The sequence below is a fragment of the Nylanderia fulva genome, unplaced genomic scaffold, assembly GCF_048542155.1.
Source record: "Nylanderia fulva isolate GAGA-0341 unplaced genomic scaffold, ASM4854215v1 Scaffold3, whole genome shotgun sequence".
NCBI classification, from domain to species: Eukaryota; Metazoa; Arthropoda; class Insecta; order Hymenoptera; family Formicidae; genus Nylanderia; species Nylanderia fulva.
The window spans coordinates 3,241,504-3,269,461 of record NW_028190368.1 but is presented as its reverse complement, the minus strand read 5'-3'; the positions used below and the strand labels follow the sequence as shown (position 1 = coordinate 3,269,461).

Below are 27,958 nucleotides of genomic sequence, written 5' to 3'. Positions count from 1 at the left end.
GTATGCATATATGTAACTCTTTATTGCGTTACACACAAAATACGGGATAGGAGAGGCAGAAATTAAATAGCGGATTAAATACATTAGCGCGCGACGCTTAACAAATTAAAAACGTAAAAACATTAACAGTACAATATAGTTTCCTTATCGTAGACGTAATATGCGATGGCAGTCTTGAGTCCTGGAAAGATGCTGTGTGATTGTTGCTCATTCGCTCTTCGATTTTCTTTCTTTTTTTTTATTTTTTCGCATTTATATATTCGCATATATATCCTTTCTTGCTTATCCTCCTTCCCTTCGTTTCTTCCTCGCCATTCGTCTGTGCTTCGTTACTCGTCGAATATTTCGTCCTTTATCTTAAACCGAACTCGCTTCGATCTTGAGTTTAAACTTGTATTTTCGTTTTATTATTTACGATAAGCTTTTGCTTGTGGCAGTGTCTGCAAATATAGATTAGCTCAGCGTCAGTAACGTTCGAGTTTTTCCTTCCCGTTGTGTGTTCATTAATTATTATAGTTATAGAAACTTATTCTTTCTAGATATATTTGCGCGCGAATGTAATTCTGAAGAAACTGCAGATGATTTTTAATTTTTATTGCATCCAATGCAAAATGAAATTTAACGCATCTAAATTCTAAGGCAAAGGGATGCTTCTTCCTACCTTCTATGATCAATAAATTAATCGTCCTCGAGAGAAAAGTGTCGACTGAGATGATCGATTGAACGAGCGAACGAGCGAGTTACCAAAATCATTTTTATTATTTTTTTTCATTGAAGAAAAAATATTCAAAAATTTTCAGAAGTACTCGATTAAAAAATATTTATTAAATATATAAATAAAAATAAATATATCAATTATATTATAATATATATTAATTAAAGGTATATTAATATATATATATATTAAATATTTATATTAAAATATATAGCAATAGAAACTTTTGAACTCGTTCGGTCGATCCAAAGATCGTATTAGATTGTAAAAAATGCTCTCTAGAGTTTAAGCATACAAACGCTTACGAGAGAAAAATGACGTGTTCGATAAATTCGTAAATAGACTTGTTTACGACGTATCATCTAAAAAATCATCCCTCGTGTGCGTATTCGATATCGATCGAAATCCAGGGAATAAGAAGAGAAGAATAAATCGAACTTGACTCAAGTAGTTATACATACCTGAGCTACGACTACCTACGCCTCGACTGACTTCTTCTTTTCTTTCTTCTTTTTAAGGAAAGAAGGCGTCCTAAGGCCCTTCTTCTTTTTCTTTTCCTTCTTTGGCGATTCCTCGCTAACGCTCACATCCTGCGACATGGAACCCTTAACACGGAAGGTCCCAACCGTAACCATAAACCTTTCTGCATGCACATGCATAAGTGCGCGCCGAATTTCTCGCTAATCGTTCTATTAGCCAATTTTAATCTGATCGCATGCAAATCATAGGATAATAGAAAAGTTTGTAAAAGAGTCTCTAGAAAAACTGACTAGATATGCTTGTGAACAAGCGGTCAGCCTGTACGATGAAAATTAATATACGAAGCGATCATTTACTCAAATATCGGATACGCTGTGTATTCTTGTAATTCATCATTGTTATTAATATTATAGAGCGAGAAATATCTTATTCATTTTTTTTACTTTTAGAAAACAGCGTTCCCAAATGTTTATGAAATATGTGTGAAAAAAGCAGATTGATGTATTATATATATACATATGCGGAGATTATTCATATTCGCTTTGTTCGAATCAAATTCATTTCTTTCGTTTTTTTTTTTGGAGTTCCCGTAATTTGAGAGAAATGTAATAATTTTTATCCCATATAGAATGTCTGTATCTATCCTCCGTCATCTCAAGATTAGAATTGTATATGTATAATAAAATGTATAAAAAATGAATACGCGAAACTTCCGATTCCCCGCATATGATGTATGATAAATATTGTGCGGTGACTTTGATATTAAAAGTATTGTGCGACAAACCTCCTTGCTACTTTGCGAGAAAGTACTGTGATGAGCGTCCGAATGATCGCCATTTACGGTATTCTCTCCTAGAACACAAATATAGGATTATATGAAACTTATTGTTAGAATCTCATCCCTAAAAATAAAAAAGAATTATTAGTAAGAAGATAATAATTAAATTCGTAAAGCAACCGTCGGTCTCTAATCAATGCGCATCTTATTGTAAATAATTTCTAAGCCGAGGAATTGCAATCAATCACACCGAACTTAGGCAGCTGAAAATTACGTATTATTGTCACATTTTGAGATAAAGAGAAGCGAGAGAAAAAGAGACGCACACACAAAGGTACCTTACCTTACGTGAAATGATGATTCGCCAAATCTTATTCACTCTTGGATTCGTTACAGAAAATCAATGTGTCCAAGCAAATAGCATCGATCATTTGTTGCTTGCAGGATGCGTGTGATACCATCGAAATAGTAGCAGGTTAATGGTGAGGATTAATGCACACACATACAGATCAAATAAAGATGGATAAAGAAAAATTATAAAGTGTTATATGTGCAAACTTTTATATATATCATCAAACGTGCTTCAAAACTGTTGTGCTACCGTATCAATTATACAAGCATTCGAAATTTAAGTTAACTTATTGTTAGATACAATATTGTTAGTAGAGAGCATAAGTATGTAACATAATATAACGTCGATTAAATTGGGTAAATAATATCAAGAAAATAACCAGAATATTACAATAAACATACTAAATCATGAAACCCTTTTTTTAGTCACAACTTAACTAAAAGCAAAAAAAAAAGAAAAATTGAAAACCTCAGGAAATATTACATAAATGATATTAGTACTCTTATAAAAGTCAATTAATACGTAGAAATTATAAAAATTTTCTTTTTTTATTCAGATATGTTTAAAGTCGATCGCATAAGAAATGTGCTTTGCTTATGCATAGACTCGTAAATTATAAAAAAAAAATAAAAAATAAACTGTGAAAGAAAATTGCAAAACAAGAAATAATGAACAAGAAACATTAACATTAGACTTTGGAATAATACCTCATTTTCTACTGAGTATCTAAGAATTGCACATTTACTGGTGCCGCTTTTAAAGAATAAATCTTATTTCAAATTAAAACGCATGAAGACTTGTTAATAAGCTAAATAAACGTATATGCAAAGTGCAACATTGATTGTACAAAGTATTCAATATTATATAAGAAATGCTCTTTTCAGATCTGAATATTAACACTAAGAGCAAAAAATGATCTAGTAATTTACTTCTGATGAGAAATCGACTCAAAGGAGAAGGGTCAATAAGGCCGATTTTTGGGCCAAAGCGTTGCACGTTTTTGATTGCATATTTGCATATTTGTATACAGTACTGGACAAAATAAAGTACGCACCTCGAATATTTTTATATTTATATGAATAACTCGACAGTTTTAGCAAATATAATAATAATGTATTTGGACAAAAAGAAGATTTCTTAATCTACTTTCGTTTTTTGACAATAAAAATCTTAAATACATTCAAAATGTTTCAATAGTTAAGTTCGCTACATTTATTATGAGAGTTTTAGAAACTCTCGACCTCAACTATATAATTATGCGATCAAAAACGTGCGGCGCTTTGGCCCAAAAATCAACCTTGTTAACCCTCTTTTCCTTGAACACTCCTTTACTTCATCGATTAATTTAAAGTACCAACACACGATTTAAAATACTGTTATCGATGAATTAATCGTTGAAATTCTTTCTCTTCTCTCCCAAAAATCGAGCAAAACAATGGTTTAGTCTAATCTGATTAAAGAATCGCGAAATTAGAATATTTAAAAGACGAGTTGGAGCTACGTGTTCAACGGCGAACTATCAGCAACAGCCTTTTCCAAGCGTATAAATTCCTTAGTATCGTACGAATACGACATACAATCTATAGACGAGTCCCAGATATCGCATCGTTCTTGGACATCGTTCGTCTCATCGTTATCAGAGATAATGACGGAACTAACTTCGGAGATTGTGTAGGTTTCATCAAGAGAAATAGATTTCTTCGTGGTATCTATATCATCCTCCTCGGCAGCATCAACAGAGCCAACTTCCAGGTCGCACAATGACTCGTTAGACTTTCCTAAAATGAACGTCATAGAATCGTGCAGAGTCTCGTCCAATTCCTCGCTTATAGGAGTTAGACAATTCAATTTATCTCTCGTCGTCGCTTCCCCATCCCTTTCTTGACAGTAACAGCACCGATCGCAAGGCCACGTTTCCATCTCTGACCTTGACGCAGCTATGTTCTCGCTGTCCCTCGTTTTATCGGAAATTCCATCACCGATTTCGTTCGCGTTGTCGGTCGGATCTTCATCAAGTACTCGACAAGTTGTACTCTCCGGTGAGACTTTGATAATGCGGAAATTTAACGCCAAAGTACTCGGCTTCTCAACGATCGGTGGTCTTTTTGCTAAGGTGCAAAATTCGATCATGGCGGAGGATTCTTGATCCTCCTTCTCACACGTTTCATCATTATAACCGGCGAAATCCGGTGACAAATTTTCCAAGAAGCCTTTCATCCGACAAATATTCTCAACATCCTTGTCCTCGATTATCGTCGAGACGTCGGACGTCCGACTGGCAAATTCTGCGAGCGAATATTCGTAACAGCAATTGTAGATAATCCGACGTACGAGTTCTTTCACGACCTTGAGATCGGAAATAGAAGAATCCAGGAACACCAGAATGTAAACGGACTGGATGATCTCGGCGATGATGTGCTGCGCAATTTGCAAAGCATCATGCGACGATGAGGTTTCCTCCTCCTCATCATGGGGAGCAACATTAAAATCAGCGATGATCTCGTTGGTGGACTCGTTGATGATTCCATTGTGAAAGACTTCGCCGTTGACATCCTCCGATGGGATTTTTTCATCATGGGGAGCGGCGTTAAGACCGGCGATGATCTCGTTAGCAGACTCGTTGATCCCATTGTGGAAGACCTCGCCGTCGATGTCCTCCAATTCGAGAATCGTGTGACTCGGCAGCTCGAGGATGTCGGAGCCGCTCGCCGAATGTCTCCCAGACACTGACTCGCTGTCGTTGCTCGATATCGTCATCGTTCTATTAGGATCTTGTAGATTCTGTGTGGACGTTGTTACAACACACTCCTTGGTCGTTGTCGGTTCTATCCACACGTAATCGTCCAACGCGTCATCGTTCTCGTTTCTCGTTGTGTCGGATTGCCAGCCCGACGATTGTTCCGCCAGGTCCTGCGAGGTATCGTCGTTGCCGCTCTCCTCTTGAACCGCTGGCGGAGTCAGACTGTAAATGAGACTCATATTCGTCGAGTCCAGATTGTACTTAACGCAAGTGTCCGTTTCAGGCAGCGCGTCCAGCTCCGTTTTCGACGAAGCTCGCATATTTACGTCGATGCTCTCGACGATTTTCGTGATGTCGTCGCAATAAGATTCGTACGTGTCGTCGGTCTCCGCTTTGCTATTCGCCCAATTGTTCTCGCGTATGGATTTCTCGATCCACGTGCAAATTCTTTGTTTCTTGAACTCCGTCGCGTGACCGTTTATTCCTTTCTTCGTCGATGCCTCTTTATTCTCGTCGCACTGTATTTTACTATAGCTTTTCATCTTCGTCATTCTTCTTACTACTTCTTGCTGTTGTTCCTTGTTAGTTGTCGAATATAAACAGTTGTTGATCAACTTCTCGTTATCTCCTTCTCGAGTTGTAAAAGATTCTTCCATTTGTACAGAGTCATCCTTCTTATTAACCATCATTACATTCTCGCGATTCACCGTCTCCTCGAGTTGACAATCATGATTCGTACTAATAATGGGAGAGCTCAGTTCTGTCTCCTTCATGTTAATTACTTCAACGAAATTTAGTCGCGCGATATTCTTCCATTTCGTAGAATGCACCACAATGTCGTCATTTATTTTTTTTACACATCCTCCAGTTTCCAGACTTGGCAGATGTGCGTTGTGCTCTTTTACAGAATAAACAGGTAATTTTCCACTTAGACTAGAATTCTCTACAACATTGGAATTTTGCTCAAGTACTTTCTCTCCGCTATTCGCGCACGTCGTTCCTTCTGTCTTGGATTCCGTTGGTGAGCTCTTTCGACACTCGAGATCCTCGAAAAACTTCCGTCTCGCCTCGTAGTGCGACTTTGCAAGAGTCTCGTCCCTCCGGACGATCGTCTTCGATGACCTGATACTCCGGCCGGACAAGTTCTTCGGATATGTAATAAGAAAGGGTTTCTTTCGTTCAGCGATCGTCGAGACTCTGACACTCTCCAAATGAAGACTGTCGTAAAGAGATTCGGAAAATCGTCGACGGCAGTACACTTCGTTGATCACTTCGCTGCTGCAATTGCTGCCTAGTTCGCAATCTGCAAGCATTAATTACGTCCCAAAAATATGTCTCAAACATACGTAGGTTTCTCGATCGGTCCGTCTCGTTTTTGGAGAAACGGAGAACGTTCACGGATACTCGGACATTTTATCCGCGAAGTCGTCTTCGTCGTCGTTTACGCTGCGCGCGAAATAGGTATTCTTAGTTTTAGCTATAATCTCGAAGCGCTACACTCACTTTCTTTCTGTGTATTTTTTACACCTACATTTTTGTGCTTTTAATTAGGCAAAAATATCTATTTATCTACCTTGAATAAAATTATTATTCACCGTCATTTGCTTTACTATGTGTAATTTTATAATTTGCGTTACACATAAGAGAGAAAAGATTTAAGAAAAATTGTGGAGAGAATAATTAGCTCGAGTTTTATACAAAAATCGATTATGCTCTTTTCTTATTATTTTCGCGTTAGTTTTTATTTAGTTATAGTTTAGAAAAAAAGCCCAACAAATAATAAAAACCACACCTTAAATTAGGTAGAAACACGTGCAAGTTTCAAGGATTTTTTGTAGCGTTTCACACACAAAAATAAAAAGATTAAAAAGAAAATGCTTTAACGTGAACGATTATTGGTGCAAGCATTAATGACCAATTGATCATTTCGAGTGGCGGAAGGAGACGAGAGGGCTTTTGAAACTCATACGTAAGCAAAAGAATGGTAAATTCGACGACACTTTGCATACGTATCTCTAGCGACATAATTAGAACGAATAAATTTGCTTAATTTTACATGTGCATATATGTATATATATATATGCAATTTACGTAGTTATAGTTTGCGAATAGGGAGCGTATTTCATACCGGAAAAGGTGTAGCCTATACCGGATGAAACGCATCTTACGTAATAGAACGAGATTAAATTTATAATATAAAAAACTATGTACGAGATTAGACTGAAGATAATCTTGTTTTCTACTGTAGCTCGAAATTTCGAATAAACGCTATTATAAATTGTCTCTTTTTCTAGAGTTATTTTTATTATATTATTATTATTATTATTTAATATGTTAGTTATTTTCTATTAATTACGCAAAAATCGCACATCTTACTATTTCATAAAAATTACACGTGTACAGATAAGATTTCTTCAGTCATCGCTGTAAATAGTATATTAGAAAAAAAAGAAATATTTCAGATTAAAGCTCCTTCCCTCGTTTCCTCTCGTATGGAATAAAACTCACCTCTTCTGTAACCACTTTGTCCTTCGATCGTTCTGTAGCGCATCTCATTAAGGTACTCTGTAGTAGCATCATTCACTGCATATTAAAAATAAATACGTTCACATGCATATTTATCATTAAAATGCATCTCAATAATCGTTTGTCATTTTCGAATATTAATTGTATTATTCGATAATGCAATACGTACATAGTACCTATATGATTGTCACCTATATACCGACGTATTTATCTTGTAAATGATCGCACTGAGAGTTTACCATTACAACACATCGACAATAATTAATTCATGCAAAATTATATAGATCTTCGTAATGCAATTATAACGTATGTACAAACATGCCGTGCTTTAATGGCTTGTGGCAAATTAGTCGTCATGTGCAAATGAAAGCTATGACCATGCAAAAATCGAGATGTAATCAAAGCAAATGCTTTGTATCGCGTAACACACATAATTCTATCCACTTCGCTAATCACTCGTTGTTGACTACACAAACTGAATAGGAGAACATTCACTTGGAGCAAGATAGAAACGAAAAAAAAGAAAGGGAAAGACTTACCATCACTTAACACGACTTCGGGTTGACTCGGCGCAGGCACTTGTTTCGTTTCTATTCGCAATACTCGGGGTTCTGTAGAAAAGGATCATACACGCGAGTATAGTCGTTGTAATAACGTAGAAAATAAAAATATATACATAGGTATAAAGTGTAATAAAATGTGGTACATTCCATGGTATATGTATGGAAATTCGTGAATGAATTAAAAATACAATGAATTTACCGTCTCTACTCTCCTCCTCCGTTTCCGAAGTAACAGAAACCGGTGATTGAATAGGACTCTTGGCAGTGCTGGATTCATGCGTCGCACGACTGATGTTAAAGGACGACAAGGCCTCGGATTCTGATTGTGACTCATCGTCTATTTACAAAATAGGTAATATTAATGGCTCCAATAAATGTCTGGTAAACATTAAGTGATCACACGGTATGATCTCAGGATATATATACAGGATACAGAAATATATATAATGCATGCAAATAAAAAAATTGGATTGGCGATTGAATGAAACTAACAAGGATCTCCTTTCTGTTTGCGTTCGACCTCTCTCTTGTATTGATCCAATTCTTGATCCGTGATGGCGTCGAAGGGATTTTTGGCATAGGGTGTCTTGTAGACCATCGCATTGTGTTGAAAACCACGTTGTATAATACCCTTACTAGCGGCTCCTACTAAAACTACTTGTTCTCCAGTACCACTAATTGTCGCATCCTTACAAACAACGAGTATACAAGTTATAAGGATGACATATATATTTTCTACAGGAATTAAACATAAAAAGATGCTATTGTAAAATTTATACTTTGACAAACATTTAAGTTCGAATCAGAAAAAGACTGTTTAACAAAGATGCTTTTCTTGATAATTTTTATATGCATTAAATAGAATAAATCTATTCGAATTAATTCAAACCGATTGAAAAATTTGGTAATTATTAAATTTATGTACCTGCATTTTTTTAGCTTCCTCCCATGAAACACCTTCCAGTATGTGGGATTGCGGACCAGCCGATATTTTCTCTGCTCGTCGATAATCTTTAATCTGTCAGGGAGGTAAAAGCAAGTGTCGAACATATACATTTCCATTTATGCAAATTCGCCGATATAACAAGGAAGTAAAGAAGACAGTGAAAAGAGACAATAGAATATTTATGCTAATGTAATTAGCAACACTTACCTGCTGTTGTATTTGTTTGAACTCCTTTGGATTGGTATTTTTCGGTACAAACTGAAGAGCACAGTCTATCTTCACTGGTGTGCTGCTATGGTTAGGAGATCCATCAGACACCCACTGCACACAAAACCAGAACATTAGTCGACCCCCTTCAAACCATCATAAGAAGCAATAATGTTAACATAAGTAAAGACTCTGCATGCTATGTGTGCCTGCTGCATATTTGTCTCCTCATTAATATATTATTCCAGAATACAATTTAAACTGGGAAATAAATTCTGAATAATATGATATTGCATCACAACTATTTATGATTTGTGATAAATCGTATAAAAATTATACAAGTCAATGTAATATTACATATAACAATGTAATATTAAATAATACTGCATAAAAATCAGCACAGCTCAGAAATATGATAATTTTAATTAATACGCGTATATGACATTTCAAGGAAATAGAACAAACAAAATTCATGAAACACATAGGGTCATTTGATCTGGTTTTGTAAATGCAGTGGGATCAGTGTCACCAGGCCAGGGAGATCTTGATGACGAGATCAGGCACACATTCATACAGAGTCGTGAAACACTTTTATACGCTTTTTTACACATTCTATAGTTATATCGTGATAAGAAATTATTATATTCTCGCCTCATGCAATATTCAGGTAAAATGGGATTAAACTTTATCGTGTCTCTATTTATAAATGCACGAAACATTTACATCCTAAGAACACTTTTGCTATAGAATAATTCTGTACGCAAATAGAATACGTAAATTCAAAATCATAAATTTAGCGTCAATCGATATATTGTATGTAGGCGCCATAATATATACATAACTTTGCAATATATTATGAAAGGCTCCAAGTTTATTAGCGTAGCATCAATAAGCTATGAATAGTGCTAGTATAAAGCACCATTAAAGTTGAAGTTTTATTAAAGTTGATATAATCGTCCTCTTTAAACAGCACATATAACTTTATTTAAACATCAAGAAGCTACAGAAGAACAGTCGTTAATATCTTATACGTAAATATACTTATACTAACGATTGACTGGAATTCAACATGATAATATTTTATAAATTGTGTTTACGAAAATGTTAATCGCCCTCGTCCTTAGTCTTTCGTCTTGCGCGTTTTATATTTAACAGGAACGTCTCTTCCTTTATTAAATCTTTTTTTCACTAAGCTTTTTGATTTATAAAAATGAATTACTTTCTTAGTTATATGTCAGTGAAAAACTTTCAAAGTCAAAACACAAACAAGTGTATAATGAAAAAAAAAGATTATACTGTCAGTCTTCTATCAACAATTAAATTAGAAATTATTTGAGATTTGTTTTTATGCGAAGCTTTAACAACTATCTCTTTTATTATTTCATTTTAATATATTAGATAAGGAATGCACCAATAACAATTTGCTTTAATCTATATTTGTAATATCATGAATTTATATCGCATGTGTAATGAAATTTTTTTTTTTTTGTGCAATTAAAAATTAAATAATAAATATTATTTCTTCTGTTAATTTTATGTTAAGAATTTGACCAATGTTTATACACATGAATCACGTGCGTGCACACACATAGGCACATGCATATATATATATGTATACATGTGGCCTCTACATAAAATTTTAAATTATTGTGATTTTTGCCTCAAATTTGTACTTTAATCATCGCATTAATAAGCGGTTGCCAAATATAATATCGCTCTGTGATAACAAGAATTATATTTATATCTGTAGTTAAAAAGAGGTATATAATCATTATAGTGAAATATTTCAATATATTATAACAAACATTATAATGTTTGATATATTATTTACTTTATGAGATGTTTGTCGGGATTAATATAATACAAAAATTATCATGTTTAATGTATTAGCAATTAGATATAGACTAATGGCACGAGTTGGAATGCATCAAATTCATGGAAAAGAACAAAAATAACCATGATTATAACTAACATAATATATATATGTACGTATATACTTGCTCGTATATATTGATAAAAACTAAATTAAAATGAGGTCAAAGCAAATTAAATTATGCAATTAACATGATAAAATGCAATTATCTATGGTCTACTGACTGAAAACGGTGCTGATAATATCAGTGCATAATATCGCATTGGATACGAGGTTATATTATCTATTTACGGCCATAGATTATGCGCATCATCTTTCTCAATCATCGCTAAAAATATCTCCAAAATATTGTTCGGTAAAATAAAATTATCATCGATTGATGTAGAAAATAAAAATATTAATAATAGAGTTATATTGCTGTATGAATTTCACGCGAGTCCCGAAATAATAGAAACATAACATGTTGATATAGACATATTTAAAAAGAAATTACATATCTTGTAAAAAGGTCAATATTCTAAAATTTTAATTTAATTTTTAAGAATCTCCTCATTATATGAAAGTTTAATTAAAATAAGTTTAAGATATAGTGGCAAACTGAAATTTTGGTATCATACCGAAAAAAAGACTCGACAATATTCTATTTTCAAATTACATTAAACGAAATAAATGTTATGAACGGTTCCATATATATACCTATGTCATAATTATTTAATATATATATGTATATATATATCGATATATTATATTATTTAGTATTTGACGCGTTTAAAGCTCTCCCTCTCCTTTATTGCGCAAGTCGTAATTCAATTAGCAGCCACAATACGCGATTACAATATTAATATTGCCAAATAAGAAATGTCTATATATTAGATTTAGCATCAGGCGAGTTCGCGCAAAAGTGTGAGTAAATAATTAGTCGTTCTTATTCTCAAAAGTAATGACTTCTACCTTGGTGATCTTTTTAGGATCGGGTGTTCCAGTTTCCAGAATCTCGACTTTCTGATAAACGTTTGGCGAATTTAACCAACGGGATCTGTCCGTGCCTTTGCGTCCACCCTTCCATAATCTACTCAAAAGAAAAGAGGATCAATCGCAATCAATCACACTAATGACTCTATTATTGGAGCAACGTATTGCTCCGAATCAAAGAAAAGCAGAAACTTACCCTTGCTTATACAATTCTTCCTCTTCCAATAGATATCCTAAGGACGATACGGCCGGTGGAACTTCAACATCGTTTCGTGGTTTTGGAGGTTCTCCTTTTACCAGTGGATTTCTATATATGTAGCCCGTACGGAATCCCTGAAACAACACGAAGAAAACATTATAATCGAACTCTTATAATGTCGAATTACTTTTTGCGATTGAACTTACAGCATTATCGAGCATCCTCATAAGAGCTTCAAATTCAGCGCCGCCGATTCTCCAGCGTTTTTCGAGCTTTTCCGCGAGAGCGGATGACTCCACTACTGAACTCTGCTGTGGGATCGGTGGTTTTCGCGAAGCTTCGAATATAGCCTTCTTCGATTCCTCGCTGATAAGATTTAGGTTGTCTATACCGGCGGGCATTAGTTTCAGTTGAGTTTCACAAGCAACTACGGTGTTGTAGACGTTGAAGAACGCCTCTTCTACCGTTTCTCCGCAGCAAAGGGCACCGCGATTCGTCAAAAGCATAACCTTATTGATCGGCCCGAGGTTTCTAGCAATCTTCTCCCGTTCCTCCGGTTCGACGGAACCTCCTATATATTGATGGGTACTCACTTCGCCTATCACTATGCTCTCTTGACCAATCGGTAACAGTCCACACTTCAAGGAAGAGACCTATGCAATATATATCGTGTTAGCACATTATTGTAGAACTAATAAATATAAGGCTCCTGATTCCTGACTGAATATGTTGGAATTGTGACGTCTTAAAATACCTCAAAAACTATCCTTCTCTCTTTATAATCAATCAACAGCTGTAAATATGACACAATCTGATATCATGACTTTTTACAGTGGTTGATTTGTTATAAAAGAGAAAAGATAGATTTTCAAAATATTTTAAAAGTGTGCTAAAGTTATCTGAAATAATGTTTCATCGAAATATCATTTTATTTGGCACCTAAGAATTTTTTAGCGTGTTTTCTCGCTTCTGACGTCTGACAATTCTAACATGATCGGCGAGGAGCCTTAATCATTAACATTAAATCAATATCGCGGTATAATACAACAAAGAAACGGATCATCGGGAATGAAGAAATGGGAGACAAAGCATACTCACAGCGGTAACGGACGGAGTAGTAATATGAATAATACACTTGATATCGGGTCTCGCGGCGTGTATTGTCGAGTGCAATTGGAAACTTGTGATGTGCACGCCGAAGTTCGTCGTCCCCTGCTCGACAATCGTGCCTTGCATATCCACCTTTATCAGACTCGAGGCGGTGACCTCGTGATAAAGTAGCCCATAAGGATTTACTAAAAAGTGCTCCTGATCCTGATTGAGACGGGCGGTGATTTGTCCGCCTACGCCTTGCGTCCATCCATACAGGTCGAGTAATCTGAAGACCGCCGCCAATTTGCACCGCAGTAACTTTTCGCCCTTAGCGTATCCCATGCTCTCCACGCCGCGAATGTCGTTGATAGGTAAGACGCAATTTGAATCTGTATTTTTAAAATAAATATATATGTATGATATACAATCGAAAAAAGAAAGGCAAATGATATAACTCGAAGCGATCTGGCACTAACTTTTGAACACATTGCCGTTGAATCGGGCTCCCTGTGCCCCCATCATATCGGAGATCTGTTGCAAAAGACCGGAGGGTCCAGCGCCGTCCTTCATCTGCGTCTCGATTATACGTTCTAGCTCTTCTCGGAAAATTCGCGAGTTCATCATCATCTCCACCCTCTTTCTCCTCTCCATTTCTCTCATATCCTGTAAATAAGATTCTCTTATGTATATTGAATATTATATATGTATGTATGTGCTTAATTAATTCGTCTGTTTTCGAATTTTATTTTCGCAAAATTTGACTAAAGAGTCATGCTAAATTTTTTACACAACTTACCGCATCAATATCAGCGGGTCTCATCTTGCTCTTTTCATCTTCTGTCAAACCATCCATCACACCATTTGTGTGCGGTTCGCTTAATGCTTGTTGTTGACTTGTATCTGCCATTTTCGTGCCTCGTACAAGTACTGGCAACTGAAAAATATCATTACCAATATAAATTAGACAAAAATCTTTTGGCTTCATATATTTTTATATTAATTATTTCACATAATGCAATCAAAATTAAAAAAAGTCGCAATAAAGAAAAATATATCGCATTGTATATGTATAATAAAAAAAAACTCAACACATTTGTTATAAAAAATAAAGAACAATGAAAAATGAGGGGAAAAAACCCAAATAACGAAACTATGGCTTAACAATCTGTCAAACGCGAAAACGAAATTTTTGCTCGTTTCTGCCGAATCCGATACGCGGTATGGACACCTTACCAAGGTGTGCGATCAATAAAGTTGCGGGGCCTTTTACCAGGAATCGTGTGCGTGCAGCGAACCGCGTATACGCGACATCCTTTTATTTAGCCTCGAGCTTTCGGGGGACGAGAGAATGATATTGTTTTACCGATTTTCGCTCTTCGAAATAAAAAAAAAATTTCTTTATCGTGCATCTCGTTATATACATAAAATGAAATTCTTAATGACCGTGTTACTCATTTAGCGCGCTTGCTTAGCTCGAATCTGTGTCACCGGTCGTTCACCGCTTGGCTTTCCTTACGCCAAGTACCGGTGCATCGGACACGCAATGCTCTCGTATATGTATACATATACTACATACAATCCTTATCCTACGGCATCCGCTTTTCACCTTTTCACGCCGCATTTTCCTCGCCACCGGCCGAATCCCACGCTAAATCTTCGCATAAGTAATATTCTATCGCAATCGCACGAGCATCTCGTAATAATGTACCTTTCAACAATTTATTTTTATTTTTTATATTTATCGTATTTATTTTTCCTCTTTTTTATCACGTAACGTCACACTTTTAATTAAATATCGCGAACATCTTATAATAAACATGTACCCTTCAATTGTATATTTATTTTTTATACTTCTATGTTTATTATTTTTTTATATTTATATTTATTTTTTTTATATATAACGTCAGGCTTTTAAAATAAACATTATTAATGATTGTCAACAAAAAACCTACCGATGAATAAGTCGTTTTTCAATAAGATTAATCTGTCACTTGGACTTCCGATTATTACCGCACCGGAAAACGTGCGTCATGCGTCTGTACTTCCGTTGTGCACACACGCACAAAAAAGAAGTTAGTTAACCGCAGGATTATATTGTATGCAGCACGCAAGCGCGTAAAAAAAACTTGGCATACAATTGAGCCCGTATATACATTATCGTACGAATTTTTTGTTTCGTGAAATTTTACATAAAAAATGTGTCGAGATAATAATTCATGATCGCGTCACATTTATATTATTAGTGCTAAATGTTAGGCAATCGAGTTTCTGATACCTCAACAATATTACTTATATTCATCGATTATCTCATCGTCGTATTATGTATTATTTTCGCCTGTACAGCTAATGTGCATTACGTTTCCGTACACTGTAAAAAATATATATTACATAAAAATATGTAAAATTACGTAAATAATAAATGTATATACATTTTCATTATTTATCGTGTAATTTTACATATCTTTATGTAATAAATTACATATTTTTTAGTGTACAAATGCATAGTGCACATTAATTGTATATCTTTCCATATTTATCGTGTAATTTTACACTTACTTAATATTTACATAATTTTACATGTTTTTATGCAATAATTTACATATTTTTTTACAGTGTACATTAATCGTATACATTTTCATTATTTATCGTGTAATTTTACATTTAGTATTTACATATTTTTTGCAGTGTACAGATAGAGATGCAAACAATTTGTGCCTAATACGAAAATAACGCTGAGTGAGTATTCGCAGCGTATTATCGTTTGAAACTTTGCCAAGGAGGATAACTCGCTCTCTCGCATTAGCCGAAGAGATATGTGGTAATGCTCTTTCGATATATCGCCGAATCGAGAAATACGGAAACGTCGCTAGCAAAAATATTTATATATATAGTATAGCCGGTTGTCAATGGTGGCTCGGTGCGAATTGACGGTAATTAACGTTAAGGGGTTTAGGTATTTGGCATAAGTGGCTTCGTTTAAGTCCCTCGTTGATATGCGCGCTCGCCTCGTTGACATACAACGCGATACAGCGTCGTAATATTGTTCGTGATATCGGTGAAATGGCCAATAACAAGAGGAAAAAAATAGAAAGAGAAAGAGAGAGAGAGAGAGTGAAGATGGAAAGAAAAGGAACCTATATACAAGTTAACAAAGAAGCATAATTAAGGACAACGAATGCTCGACCACAACTCGATTTTTCGAGCAGACGTAAAATTAATGGACTAACATAAATCATTGTTCTTAAGATAATTATCGAGTTCCAGTTTCGATTCGTCTATTGTATGAAATCATATCTTTGAGAATTTTTCTATAACGCGAAATGAAGACTTTTTTAATGCAACGATGATGTGTACCCGACTCCACGTCAGATAACATCCTTTTGCATATGCCGCCTCGACGTTTATCTATCTCGACGATAACGGGAGACAATATGGACCGTTCCACGAACTGAATGAAAGCGACGATCGCACACGGACGAGGAGATTCGCTGCGTTTCCTGGCGCGAGAGAGTGTTCGCGCGAGTCCTCGTCTTAAAATAGAGAAAGGCCAGGGACGGAGTTGGATACATCTTTTGTTAGCGAAATTTTTTTCTTTACTTTTACATATCTCACGTGTCTCTCATCTTCAAACGACGAGAAAATGGCGAAAGCATCTTGCAGATTTATTTCATATATATTTTATATCTTCATATATATAATTTTAATATATTTTATATTTAATATATATATTTAAAATATGTTATTATTATTATATATATATATATATATAAATATAAATAATATATAATATTTATGTTAATATAAATATTTAAAATATTTATTATAAATGTAATATATATTAATCAATATAGATATATTATATGTATTATAAATATTATGTAAAATAAAAATAGAACTTTTTATATCGACTCAAATAGTTTGCGAACCGTCTTGCTTCGAAAGCTGTTTCTCTGTTCGATTTTTTCTTTCATTTACATTTAATAACGATACCCTAATTGAACGTGAAAGAGACCGTGATAAAAATATAGAGGAGAAAAGTTTGAAACAAACTATGTTAAGTGCTATTTACTGTATAGTGTATGCTGCACGCGCAACATCCAACGCGGAGATCCGTATGATAGGACGATGATCAGGTCCCCTTGTTACGCAACTTTTAGCTCGTATAGCTATATATGAAAATCGCACCTGCGCACGTGCTTGTATAGACCGCACTTGTTTAAGAATTCGAAGAATTTTGGAATTTTCGGGGTCCCTAAAAAGGATCCTTTCTCTCCCCCGTCAAATCCTCTTATATCGTATCGTGAATTAAATCAGTCTGGGAATTCAGATCCGATCGATCGCTCTTCAATTCTTCCGAATCTCCGGGTTATTGACATAGGGCGAACGGTATATCGTGAGCGAAATATATAGTGTACCTGTACAAGAGCGAGCAACAGAATGAGTCATCATCGATAATAATATGTATATATATATATGTATATACATCACGCCTTGATAATTATAAATCTGTTCATTCAATGAAAAAAACGGAAGTTAACGTACTGATAAATCGCGCACATTTGTATCGTATTGTAAATGTCATTTTTTTTCCGTTTTTCTTTTTCTTCGATACTGACATCATACGCCGAAACGAGCGCGCGTATAGACGCGGATTATCATCGTCGGGCGACGAACACTTTACGCAATGACGTCATGGCTAATCACAGATTACGCTCGGTCGTAGCGGACGAGCGTCCTAGAGAAAGAGAGAGAGAGAGTCGCTGACAATTATAAGCGACGAAAGTGACAGTGATAGGGAGAGAAACGACGAAGAGAATCGATTCGCGATTATATACAGGGTGTTTCAGAAATGGCGGAAGTTTTTACAATGGCAGATTCCTCCACGGAGCAATTTTATGAGTTTCTGATGATTAAAAATATTTACACCGCGATAAAAACAATTAATATCTACCACGATAAGATATCAAATATATTCGATTAAGTTTATACTATTTTTTAGTAATATTTTTTTTTGTGTTTAAATAAATATTAATTGGAGAAACTCTTACAAATTGTCCCATGATTATCATGAGTTTCAGGGTAAATTCTAAGAGAAAATTCTCTCTGTGTGGAATCATTATTTGGAGACGATTTTCCCATCATTTTTTGCATGTTCCCAATTTTTGCCATCATGTTATTTTTGTCAGCTATTAAATTAATTAAAATTAACCGAAGAATGTGAGTTCAATATTTTATTTTCACAAGGCTTAGTTTGCAAAAAAAAAGCCTTTACTTTCAATCCCTTATAACTCGATAATGATTGGTGCCTGAACATTTTCGAGAAAAAAATCGTCTCCAAATGATCCCAGGAATCTGCAATGAAAAATATTTCCGTCAATTCTGAAACACCCCGTATACAGAAGCTATATATTATTATATCGTCGACTATTGAACTCTCACTAAATTATACCTGAAATATATATATATATCTATATCTCAATTATATAACAATTATATATCGCTTATACATCAATTCCTATAAAATACCTTTTACAATCGTCCATTAATTCAGACAACTCGTTGGATTGAAATTGCGCGATTGTGTCTCGGCACAGCTGGGGAACAAATAAAAAAAGCCCTGATGAACGTGAATGTGCCATTGCGTTGACCTTTGTGGAAAAGGTTTCGCTATCGCGCAACTATTATCGAAAGACACGAAGACAAATCGCCGGTGCGTCTCTATCCGCGACAACTGTCTCCGTTGGCATCTGGACGGGTTCCATTGAAAATTTATTACTGACAAGAACGAGATGCACATTTCCGACACACGTATTACAATATACACAGCGAAACCTGTCGACTCCGAACAAATTCTTCAACGATGATCGCACATCGAGTGCACGTATAATTAGTCGAGCGGAACGTCCTTATTAAGCCGAGCGTCAAAGTAAGAATATATATATATATATATATATATATATACATATATATATTTCGAAATATAGAGACTACAGAGAAAAGAGTGACAAGAGAGACGGGCAAATGGCGACATTTTGGAGGGAGGGAAGAAGCGAATTTCAAAGGATTTCATCGCGAACCTCGCGACGACGAGGAGGAGACACGAGAGGCCTCGTCGTCGGGCGTCGCCGTGGCGTCCCTCTACGTCCTAAGCGACGAGGGAAGAGTCGGAGTAGTCGCGTGGCACCCGGAGAGTCGCATCGTAGTAGTCCAGAGACGACACACCCTCTACGTCATTCATCATCGCGAACGACGAGGGAAAGTCGCTCGTTGACGAGAAAAAAAAATTGGATCTCAAAATGTCTCCGTCTCCCGGGGGAGGAGGGGGGGGATAAATAACAGCAACTTTTATATATATATATATATATGTATATATGTATTATATGTACTTACCTAAAGGAATCGCCAGCAGCCGCTTCCTCTTCTTCTTCTTCTTCTTCCACCTCCTCTCTTTACCGAGATATGCTCGTGCCCGTTTCACGAACCGTACAACAGCTCGGCCGTCCGTATCGCACCGCGCGCGCGGCTGTTCCGTTCGATGAACAGCTTCCCCGCCTCCGCCCCCGCCTCTTCGCCCGCCGCCGCCTCCGTGTTTCTGCCCGCTGCCGCCCGACGACGCGACGTTCCGGGCGCCTGGACGCGTCCGCCGCGCCTCTTCTTCCACCGGCGTAGTGAGACTCCCGACACTTTCCGTCCGACTGGAATATTATACGCGTCTCTTCACTATTGTTGCTCGCTCATTCATGGAGTCTGCTACTTTGTTCCCGATGATGATGATGATGATGGTGGATGATGATGATGATGATGATGCGATGATGTCCTTTTTTTTTTTTTTTTTCACTTCCAGAGATCCGCGAAAACTCGCATAGTTGAGATCCCGAATCTTCGTCCTCTTCTCGCACACGATGTGTATGTAGGTATGTATGTATACGCGGGGATCGATCGCGACCACGTCGCGACACTCGAGAACTCACTACGGTGACTGGTCAACTCGACAGTTTTCCAGGTAAAACGCCGCGCGTATATCCCGCGAATGGTCCATGAACGAATAATGGAACGCTAGATGATCGCTCGAGGAGGAAGCGTCAGTGAGCCTCGCGGCTGGCGCCACCTAGCGGCGATTGTCCGCACTCTCGGTGACAGGATTGCCAACGTAGATTTTTTTTTTTTTTTTCTCTAAAATTCGATATATGAATATTTCTCTTGGATTTGGGGATCATATTTTATTATCCTTTTCCTTTCGATTTATCTTGTTTTATAAATAAAAAAAAATTAATAAATATCAAAATCTTTTCTTGAACATTTTTCTTTATAATTCGAATGCTAGGGTCGACTGTCAAGAATGATCGATTTAAATCGATTTTTTTATAATCGATATAGAATTGTAGAAGAATCGATATTTGAGGAACGTTTCAACTGAGATATATGGTTATGTGAAATAATGTATGTATATATACGTATAGACTCAATTATTACACACACAATCTACTTTACTATAAAAATCAATTATTTTTATGATTTTATAAAAATATTTATAATGTAAGATATTCATAATATAAAAATATATATTATATATAACACATGCAGACTGTATAATTAAAAGATTTTTAAGGTGAGTACTGCATATCAAAATAATTAAAAAAAATATTATTTAAACAAAATTCGTAAAAAAAAGGATTTCATATCCTTATAAAAATTTATTTTTTTACATGTGCCTATATTTAACTACTAAATGTAATATATATGTTATAAATATATGGATCACAATAATTTTTTTAAATCTGTATTATATATATAATACTATATAATAAAATACTTAAATAATTTTATATATATTTCTTAGAAATAAGGCACGAAAACGCAAGTATATTTTTATCTTTCTTTACTTTTGAGGTAATTTAATTGCCCTTAATCGATAGATATCGGTTACAATTAGTATATAATGGGACGTCATTTGTTGTCTGTATCATACGATAATTCTATTTTTAGGAAAATCAATTAAAGAAGATACGCACATAAAAGATATGTACAAATTAATTCGACAACATTTTTTAGTAGATTAGATATAAAAACTGCTTAATAAAAATCATTTAAATGCTTCTAAAATTATTTGTCGATTAATTTTCAATTGACGATTAATCTACATTTGATATATATCTGTACATAGCAATATATATATATATATATATCATCTAAACTGTCAGATAAGAAACCTTTACAAGGAAAAACTATGTGAAGCTATTGTTGACAGATAAAGCAATCATTGCGACAACAGTTTCGTAATGTTCCACAAAAATAGGAAGTTTATCAAGCGAAAGAAAAATTCTACCCCCGACTGATGCAAATTAGAAAAGTCTTTCTCTTTCCGTTGAGTAATACAGATATAGGCCTTTTAAAAATCGCACTTGGCGATAAGAGACTAACAAGACGCAAACACGTATATCGATATAAATCAATCTTTGTAGGCGTATATATAATAAAGCAGAGAGAGAGAATGACGGAGCAGATACATACCTCAAGTAAACTGACAGTGTATCGGAGCTGGGGGCCTGGCGTGATTAACTTCTTAGTTCTTCATTACGCAACAACCTGTTTTGTACGAACGCGAAAGGACGTACAATCTAGATCGGCTTCGCTCGACCGGCACGAAACGCGACAAAAAGCCGATCCGCACCAAATGATCCTAGTCAGTACTAGCTTAGCCTGCGGACCGCCAGCATCGTCGAGCTTATTATCTCCACACAAACAATCCAAAGGGGACACATCCAAGCATGAACGCCTCTATACTTAGATCAATCTTCCGCGAAGTACGTGAGCAATAATCCCTTTTTCTTCTTCTTCTTCTTGTTACATTTGTTAAATTTTTATATTTATTTGTATATATAATACATATAATTATATATATATATATAACTTTTTGTAAATTGTTTCTTGTAAATCATATCTCAATGTTTTCAATTGTCGAATCCAAAACAATTCCAATTTGAAACACAACAACAAAATATTTGTTTCCATATGTGTCTCTTGTACATAATTTATAAATTCGATTGAATTAGTTATATATATATTAGCTCGAAACACAAATTCGATTTAATTTTTCTTTTTGCAAAATACTTTATATATTATATATAAGTATCATTGTTATAAAATATTTCTTTAATCATATATTATATCTCATTTGTTACAACAGCGTTAAACAGATTTTTTAATTATTCAATCCAAAACAATTTCACAATTTGAAATACAATAACAAAATATTCGTTTCCATATGTGTTGTACCTTTGAATAATTTATAAATTCGATTGAACTAGTTATTAGCTTGAAACACAAATTCGATTAAACTTTTCTTTTTGCAAAATACTTTATATATTATACACATGTATAAGTATACCATTGCGGTTATTTAATATTTTTTTAATAATATATTTTTTTAATAATATATTATATGATTTTATGATATACAAAAAAACATCGAATATTTTATCTAAATTAGGAAGAGATAACACATTATCGCGCATATTTGATTTATCTGTATTACAGAATTTCCTTATCTATTTTATTGGATTTTATATGATTTAATACTTTTGTTAGTTGTTTTATTTTTTATCGAGCGACTAATATATCAATTAAGTCAGTTACGTCATATTTTCGACAAAACACAATAACAATACAATTTACTCATGCACAAGAAAAGCTTTTCAATAGGAGTTAATCTAATTGTATCTAATTTTGTTAATTTGTCTTTTTTATCTTGTGTGTTATATGTACTATATTAGAATATGCATACACTTATATTGTTCTTAAAAAGATTTATAGCAGATATTTTTTAATATAAAAAAATATGTAATAATATATGTTATATATTTCTAATAAAATAATTTGTTGAAATTTTAATTACACAAAAAACTTATAATAAAATAATATTTTTATCGGTTTTTTTATCGATTTTGCAAGTGCATTTTCAATGCACATGTCGAGAGAGTTTTTCGATTTTTAGTTTGTTGAGCATATTTAGTATATAACTATAAACTTTTATGCAATGCCACATTTTACTTCTAAGTCAAATAACTGATTATAATTTTATTAGTCGTAATCTTTTTAGTTTTTTGCATACTATCAATTTTATGTTTACTATTTTACTGAAAAATATTTAATACATAATTGAATGACTGTGCAGTGTGCAATGCCACGTTCTACTCCTAAGATTAAATAACTGATTACGACGACAGATTACGATGACTGACGGACCACCAATTTTCTGCACGCACACAATGTTTATCGGTACATTTTTCAGTACAAAAAAATAGAAATATATATTTTTTAATAATAAATATGTGTCGTATGTATGCTAGAAAAATAAATAAATAAATATATATCTATTTTTTTAAAGATACCAAAAAAATTGACGCAAACACGAGGAATACATTTGTGTACGTCAAGACTCGATCATTGCCCAGCCCCTTTGACGCATTTTACAGATGATGAACTCATGATGAAAGAAACTGGTGAGAATGACTAATATTTTATTATCATATTGTACTATAAAGTGATAAACAAGTTAGTTGGAAAAAATCTATTGCGAAAGTCTACATTGCAAAATAATATTCATAATTATTATCAAAATAAATTAATAAATATCACATATTTTTCAGTCGCTAAACTGGCTAAAGAGGAAATTGCTCCACATGTTAAAAAAATGGACAAAGAGGGGAAAATAGATGATAACGTTTTGAAAATACTGTTTGAAAACGGCGTAAGTCCTCTTTCGAAACAATTATTTGAATTATTTTAGATCGAATTAAGCTTTTAAATCAAATGTGTCTATATATATATATGTAAAGAAAATTCTTTTATCGATTAATTGTGTCAGTTATAATCAAACAGAGAAATATAATATTCATCGAATCCTTTAAATTATATTTAGTTAATTTATAATCACATTTATGAAGAACACACAAATGATTTTTAAATATTTTTGTATGTTTCCATGTGTTAGTATATTTATAGAGAGAGATTATATGTCATAATAATATTACTTATACATTTCTCAGTTTACTTATACATTTAATCAATTTAAAAAAAAGAACTTTTATCTTTTTAGATTTAAATACATAAAGGCAAAGTAAAATACGTCGTGTTATTTATCTGTATTTAAGTAAAAAACAGAATTAGTACTTAATGCGGTGAATATAAAAGATGAAGGTGATGAAAAGATAAAGGGACAAACAGTTTGAATATGTTAAATGTCATTGAAAGTGCTCAAGCCACTTGTAAACACAACCGGTTTCTTGTCGCTTTATGTATTAGAAGCATTTAAGCAAGACATAATTTTTTAACTTATCAATAAACAGAAATAATATTCACTGTGTTATATAAGCAAAAAATTTTACAGTCAAATTAATTAAAAAATTAAATTTCCCAACCACATCAATCTTGCATTGATAACTGTACTGATATTTTGAAACGAAAGAGTCTATCTTTTTCTCTCGTGCATTTATTTTATATAATTTATGATGTTTTAATAAAACATTTGAATACCTTTTTTCTTTATTTTTACTTATAAAACATACTGGTACAATTTGATCGACAAAAACTAGTACACGTTATATGTATATAAAAATATATATTAAATATATTTTTACCAGAATTTATTAATTTTTATTTTTAGCTGCAAGTAATAAGAAAAAATATTCAAACTTCGAATCAAAATATTGTGTTTATCTGGTCGCGATTACGAGATTTATTGCATAAATATGATAATATCGAACGTCTTTTTTATATATATGTTTGATCCATTAATCGCGTAAAAATGGTGTTTAATGCTCGAAATTAACAAATTGGAAAAGATAAAGAAAGAAGGTATATTTTTTTATTACAAACCGCATAAAGATAAAATTTTTATCGCCTGCATACGTATGTAAAAATATTTTTTGTACACAGTATCCATATATATGTATAAGGCGATAAAAATATCTTCTCTTTACGCAGTTTGTAATGAGGAAATATATCTTGTCTTTTTCTCTCTTTACGCAGCTCGTGATAAGAGACAAAGATTTCGTGATAATAAGTATATAAATATTTTTTACAACATACACATGTTAATTACATTTGTTTCACAACATATTAATAATACATTGAACAAAGCCAATCTTGAAAATTTTTAATATTCATTGTTCTCTCTCATTAAAAGAAAAGATTAATTCCATAGAATTTCATAAAATATCTAATAATAAAACTATATATCATAATTTTTTTTACTATACTTATATATAATATCAAACTTTTCAATCATTATATATTTTGCATATGTAATGCACTTTTTAATATTCTAGTATATCAAAGTCTATTAATTATATTAAATATAATAAAAAATATATTAGTAGATTAGTATATTAATAAAAAGAAAAATGTTTTATATTTTAATATTTTTCATTTGCAGTTAATGGGTCTCGAAATTCCGACAGATTTAGGCGGAGCAGGCTGTAATTTTATGAGTACCATTTTAAGCGTTGAAGAAGTTGCAAAAGTCGATGGATCTGTGGCTGCACTTGTCGATATACATAATACACTTGTGAACTCATTAATAATTAAAGTTGCATCCGAGGATCAAAAGAAAACTTATTTACCAAAATTAGCACAAAATTACGTAAGTTGTTATGCACAATCGACGTACATATACGTGTTTATGTTCCGAAAAATTTTATTCTCTCTTATGTGTATATGGATTTAGTCAGTCTAGTGGAATGAAACAATTATAAAAGATTCCTTTTTATAGGCTGGCAGTTTTTGTTTAACGGAACCTGGTTCGGGATCAGACGCTTTTTCTCTCAAGACTGAAGCAAAAAAAAATGGTTCTGATTACATCATAAATGGAACAAAAATGTGGATTTCGAATTCCGACATTGCGGGAGTGTTTTTGGTTTTTGCTAATGCGAACCCTTCCGCAGTGAGTAGATCCTTACGTACTCTATAGAAAAAAAATAAGAAAAATATTTAAAAGCTTAGAAAATCAATTAATGTAATATTCTTTTAATTAAACAGGGATACCGCGGCATCACAACTTTCTTCGTGGATCGTGACACGCCTGGTTTGACAGTTAACAAACCGGAAGACAAATTAGGCATTAAAGCAAGTGGAACTTGTATGATTAATTTTGACAATGTTAGAGTACGTACCAGAAATAAAAAATAAAGCTTTTTGCATATGTGTGTTGCTTTTAGCAATATAAATACAAATAATATACATAAAATAAATTATTACAATTAATATCAATTCAATATTTTTTAGGTACCTGAAAGTAACATTTTGGGTGAGTTTGGTCATGGATACAAATATGCGGCTGGATTCCTTAACGAGGGTCGAGTCGGAATCGGAGCACAAATGATAGGGATTGCACAAGGATGCTTAGACGCGACTATCCCCTATACGTTGGAACGAAAACAATTTGGACATGATGTTTTCTCATTCCAGGTATAATATAAGAATCTGTTTATCATTTTATGTTGAATCGTCTGAGAGATAATCTGTTTCCGATATAAAATCTGTTTAGTCGATGCAACATCAAATAGCTCAAGTTGTAACCGATCTGGAATGCGCCAGGTTACTCGTTTATAACGCGTCTAGATTAGTGGATGCTAAAAAAGACGTTATGAAGGAAGCGGCAATGGCTAAATTAGTCGCATCTGGTACGCAATTTGTCAAATTCTTTTTCATAAATTTAAGCGTGAACCAAAGAATAATATACTATATAATGTCACACAGAAACTGCTCTACGTGTTACGGCAAAATGCATTGATTTTATGGGAGGAGTTGGATTTACTACAGATTTTCCACAAGAGAAGTACTTTAGAGATTCAAAAATTGGAACCATTTACGAAGGCACAAGTAACATGCAACTGTCGACGATTGCAAAATGTATACGTAAGCAATATTCCTAAATGATAATAATCAGTATAAATCTTTTTAAAATTGTGATGTATAAATTGCATCATGAATATCATTTTCAAGATAGTATACATGTACCATTTTAAGAGTATATTTTTCTATTTTTATATTATAAGTCAATCTCTTAGCATCGAAAATAATACATCATAAAAAGCACCCAGTGCTCTAATGTACACAACCTATAATTGTTAAACATTAAAATTAAAAAAATTATTTATTGCAATTGTACATACAATTTTATATATTTTTTTAAATAAGAAAAGTGTACAGAGAAATGAGTTGTATTTTTTTGGAAATAAGAGAATGTATTGAGAAATGTGCTGCATAAAAAATAAATTCTGAGTTAATACGATAATCTTTAATTAAAATTGTTATTTAGATTATCTTTACAGAAATACAATAAAAACATATTTACATGTAAGTAAAGACTATAAAGAAAAATATAATATAATATATATATTTTTATATATTATATATTTCTTATTAACACATTTTATATTTTTATTTATATATTTCATATGCTGAAAAAAAATTTATTGTATTCAAATAAGTATATTTATTTCAATACTGCCTA

At 33.5% G+C, this 27,958-nt stretch overlaps 2 protein-coding genes across 6 annotated transcripts; one reads left to right on the top strand and one right to left on the bottom strand.

Moving 5' to 3' along the window:
• Window position 1: 1 nt before the first annotated feature.
• Window positions 2-20,499, bottom strand: hts (adducin 1-like protein hts). 5 transcript variants are annotated; one of them, XM_029300279.2, is made up of 16 exons: window positions 19,834-20,492; window positions 14,240-14,377; window positions 13,920-14,106; window positions 13,450-13,832; window positions 12,558-13,004; window positions 12,349-12,485; window positions 12,132-12,249; window positions 9,308-9,421; window positions 9,080-9,172; window positions 8,647-8,842; window positions 8,354-8,491; window positions 8,131-8,202; window positions 7,574-7,648; window positions 1,980-2,047; window positions 1,177-1,305; window positions 2-440 (listed from the first exon to the last, which is right to left on the bottom strand). In XM_029300279.2, exons 2-15 carry the CDS (start codon window positions 14,348-14,350, stop codon window positions 1,192-1,194), a joined length of 2,253 nt encoding a protein of 750 aa, XP_029156112.2. In that variant the 5' UTR covers window positions 14,351-14,377; window positions 19,834-20,492; the 3' UTR covers window positions 2-440; window positions 1,177-1,191. The 5 variants fall into 5 exon arrangements, with proteins under 5 accessions (XP_029156112.2, XP_029156107.2, XP_029156115.2 ...); XM_029300274.2 differs by having other exon boundaries at window positions 1,177-1,320; window positions 19,834-20,491; XM_029300282.2 differs by lacking the exon at window positions 7,574-7,648 and having other exon boundaries at window positions 1,177-1,320; window positions 19,834-20,491.
• A 1,449-nt stretch (window positions 20,500-21,948) lies between these two features.
• LOC114928934 (short/branched chain specific acyl-CoA dehydrogenase, mitochondrial) lies at window positions 21,949-27,739 on the top strand. Its single transcript, XM_029300301.2, has 9 exons — window positions 21,949-22,247; window positions 23,831-23,945; window positions 24,093-24,193; window positions 25,880-26,086; window positions 26,216-26,386; window positions 26,482-26,607; window positions 26,728-26,910; window positions 26,990-27,125; window positions 27,202-27,739. The coding sequence occupies exons 1-9, from the start codon at window positions 22,212-22,214 to the stop codon at window positions 27,375-27,377; spliced, it is 1,251 nt and encodes a 416-aa protein (XP_029156134.2). The 5' UTR covers window positions 21,949-22,211; the 3' UTR covers window positions 27,378-27,739.
• Window positions 27,740-27,958: the final 219 nt, after the last annotated feature.

Excerpts from the sequence above, each read along its gene's own strand:
- LOC114928934 (XM_029300301.2), top strand. The coding sequence starts at position 22,212 with ATGAACGCCTCTATACTTAGATCAATCTTCCGCGAA. Across the intron at positions 22,248-23,830 it reads TTAGATCAATCTTCCGCGAA|ATACCAAAAAAATTGACGCA; the intron begins GTACGTGAGCAA and ends ATTTTTTTAAAG. Across the intron at positions 26,911-26,989 it reads ATGATGTTTTCTCATTCCAG|TCGATGCAACATCAAATAGC; the intron begins GTATAATATAAG and ends AAATCTGTTTAG.
- hts (XM_029300269.2), bottom strand. The coding sequence starts at position 14,350 with ATGGCAGATACAAGTCAACAACAAGCATTAAGCGAACCGCACACAAAT. Across the intron at positions 9,173-9,307 it reads TCAAACAAATACAACAGCAG|ATTAAAGATTATCGACGAGC; the intron begins GTAAGTGTTGCT and ends CCTCCCTGACAG. Across the intron at positions 6,369-7,573 it reads ACAAAGTGGTTACAGAAGAG|ATTGCGAACTAGGCAGCAAT; the intron begins GTGAGTTTTATT and ends TAATGCTTGCAG.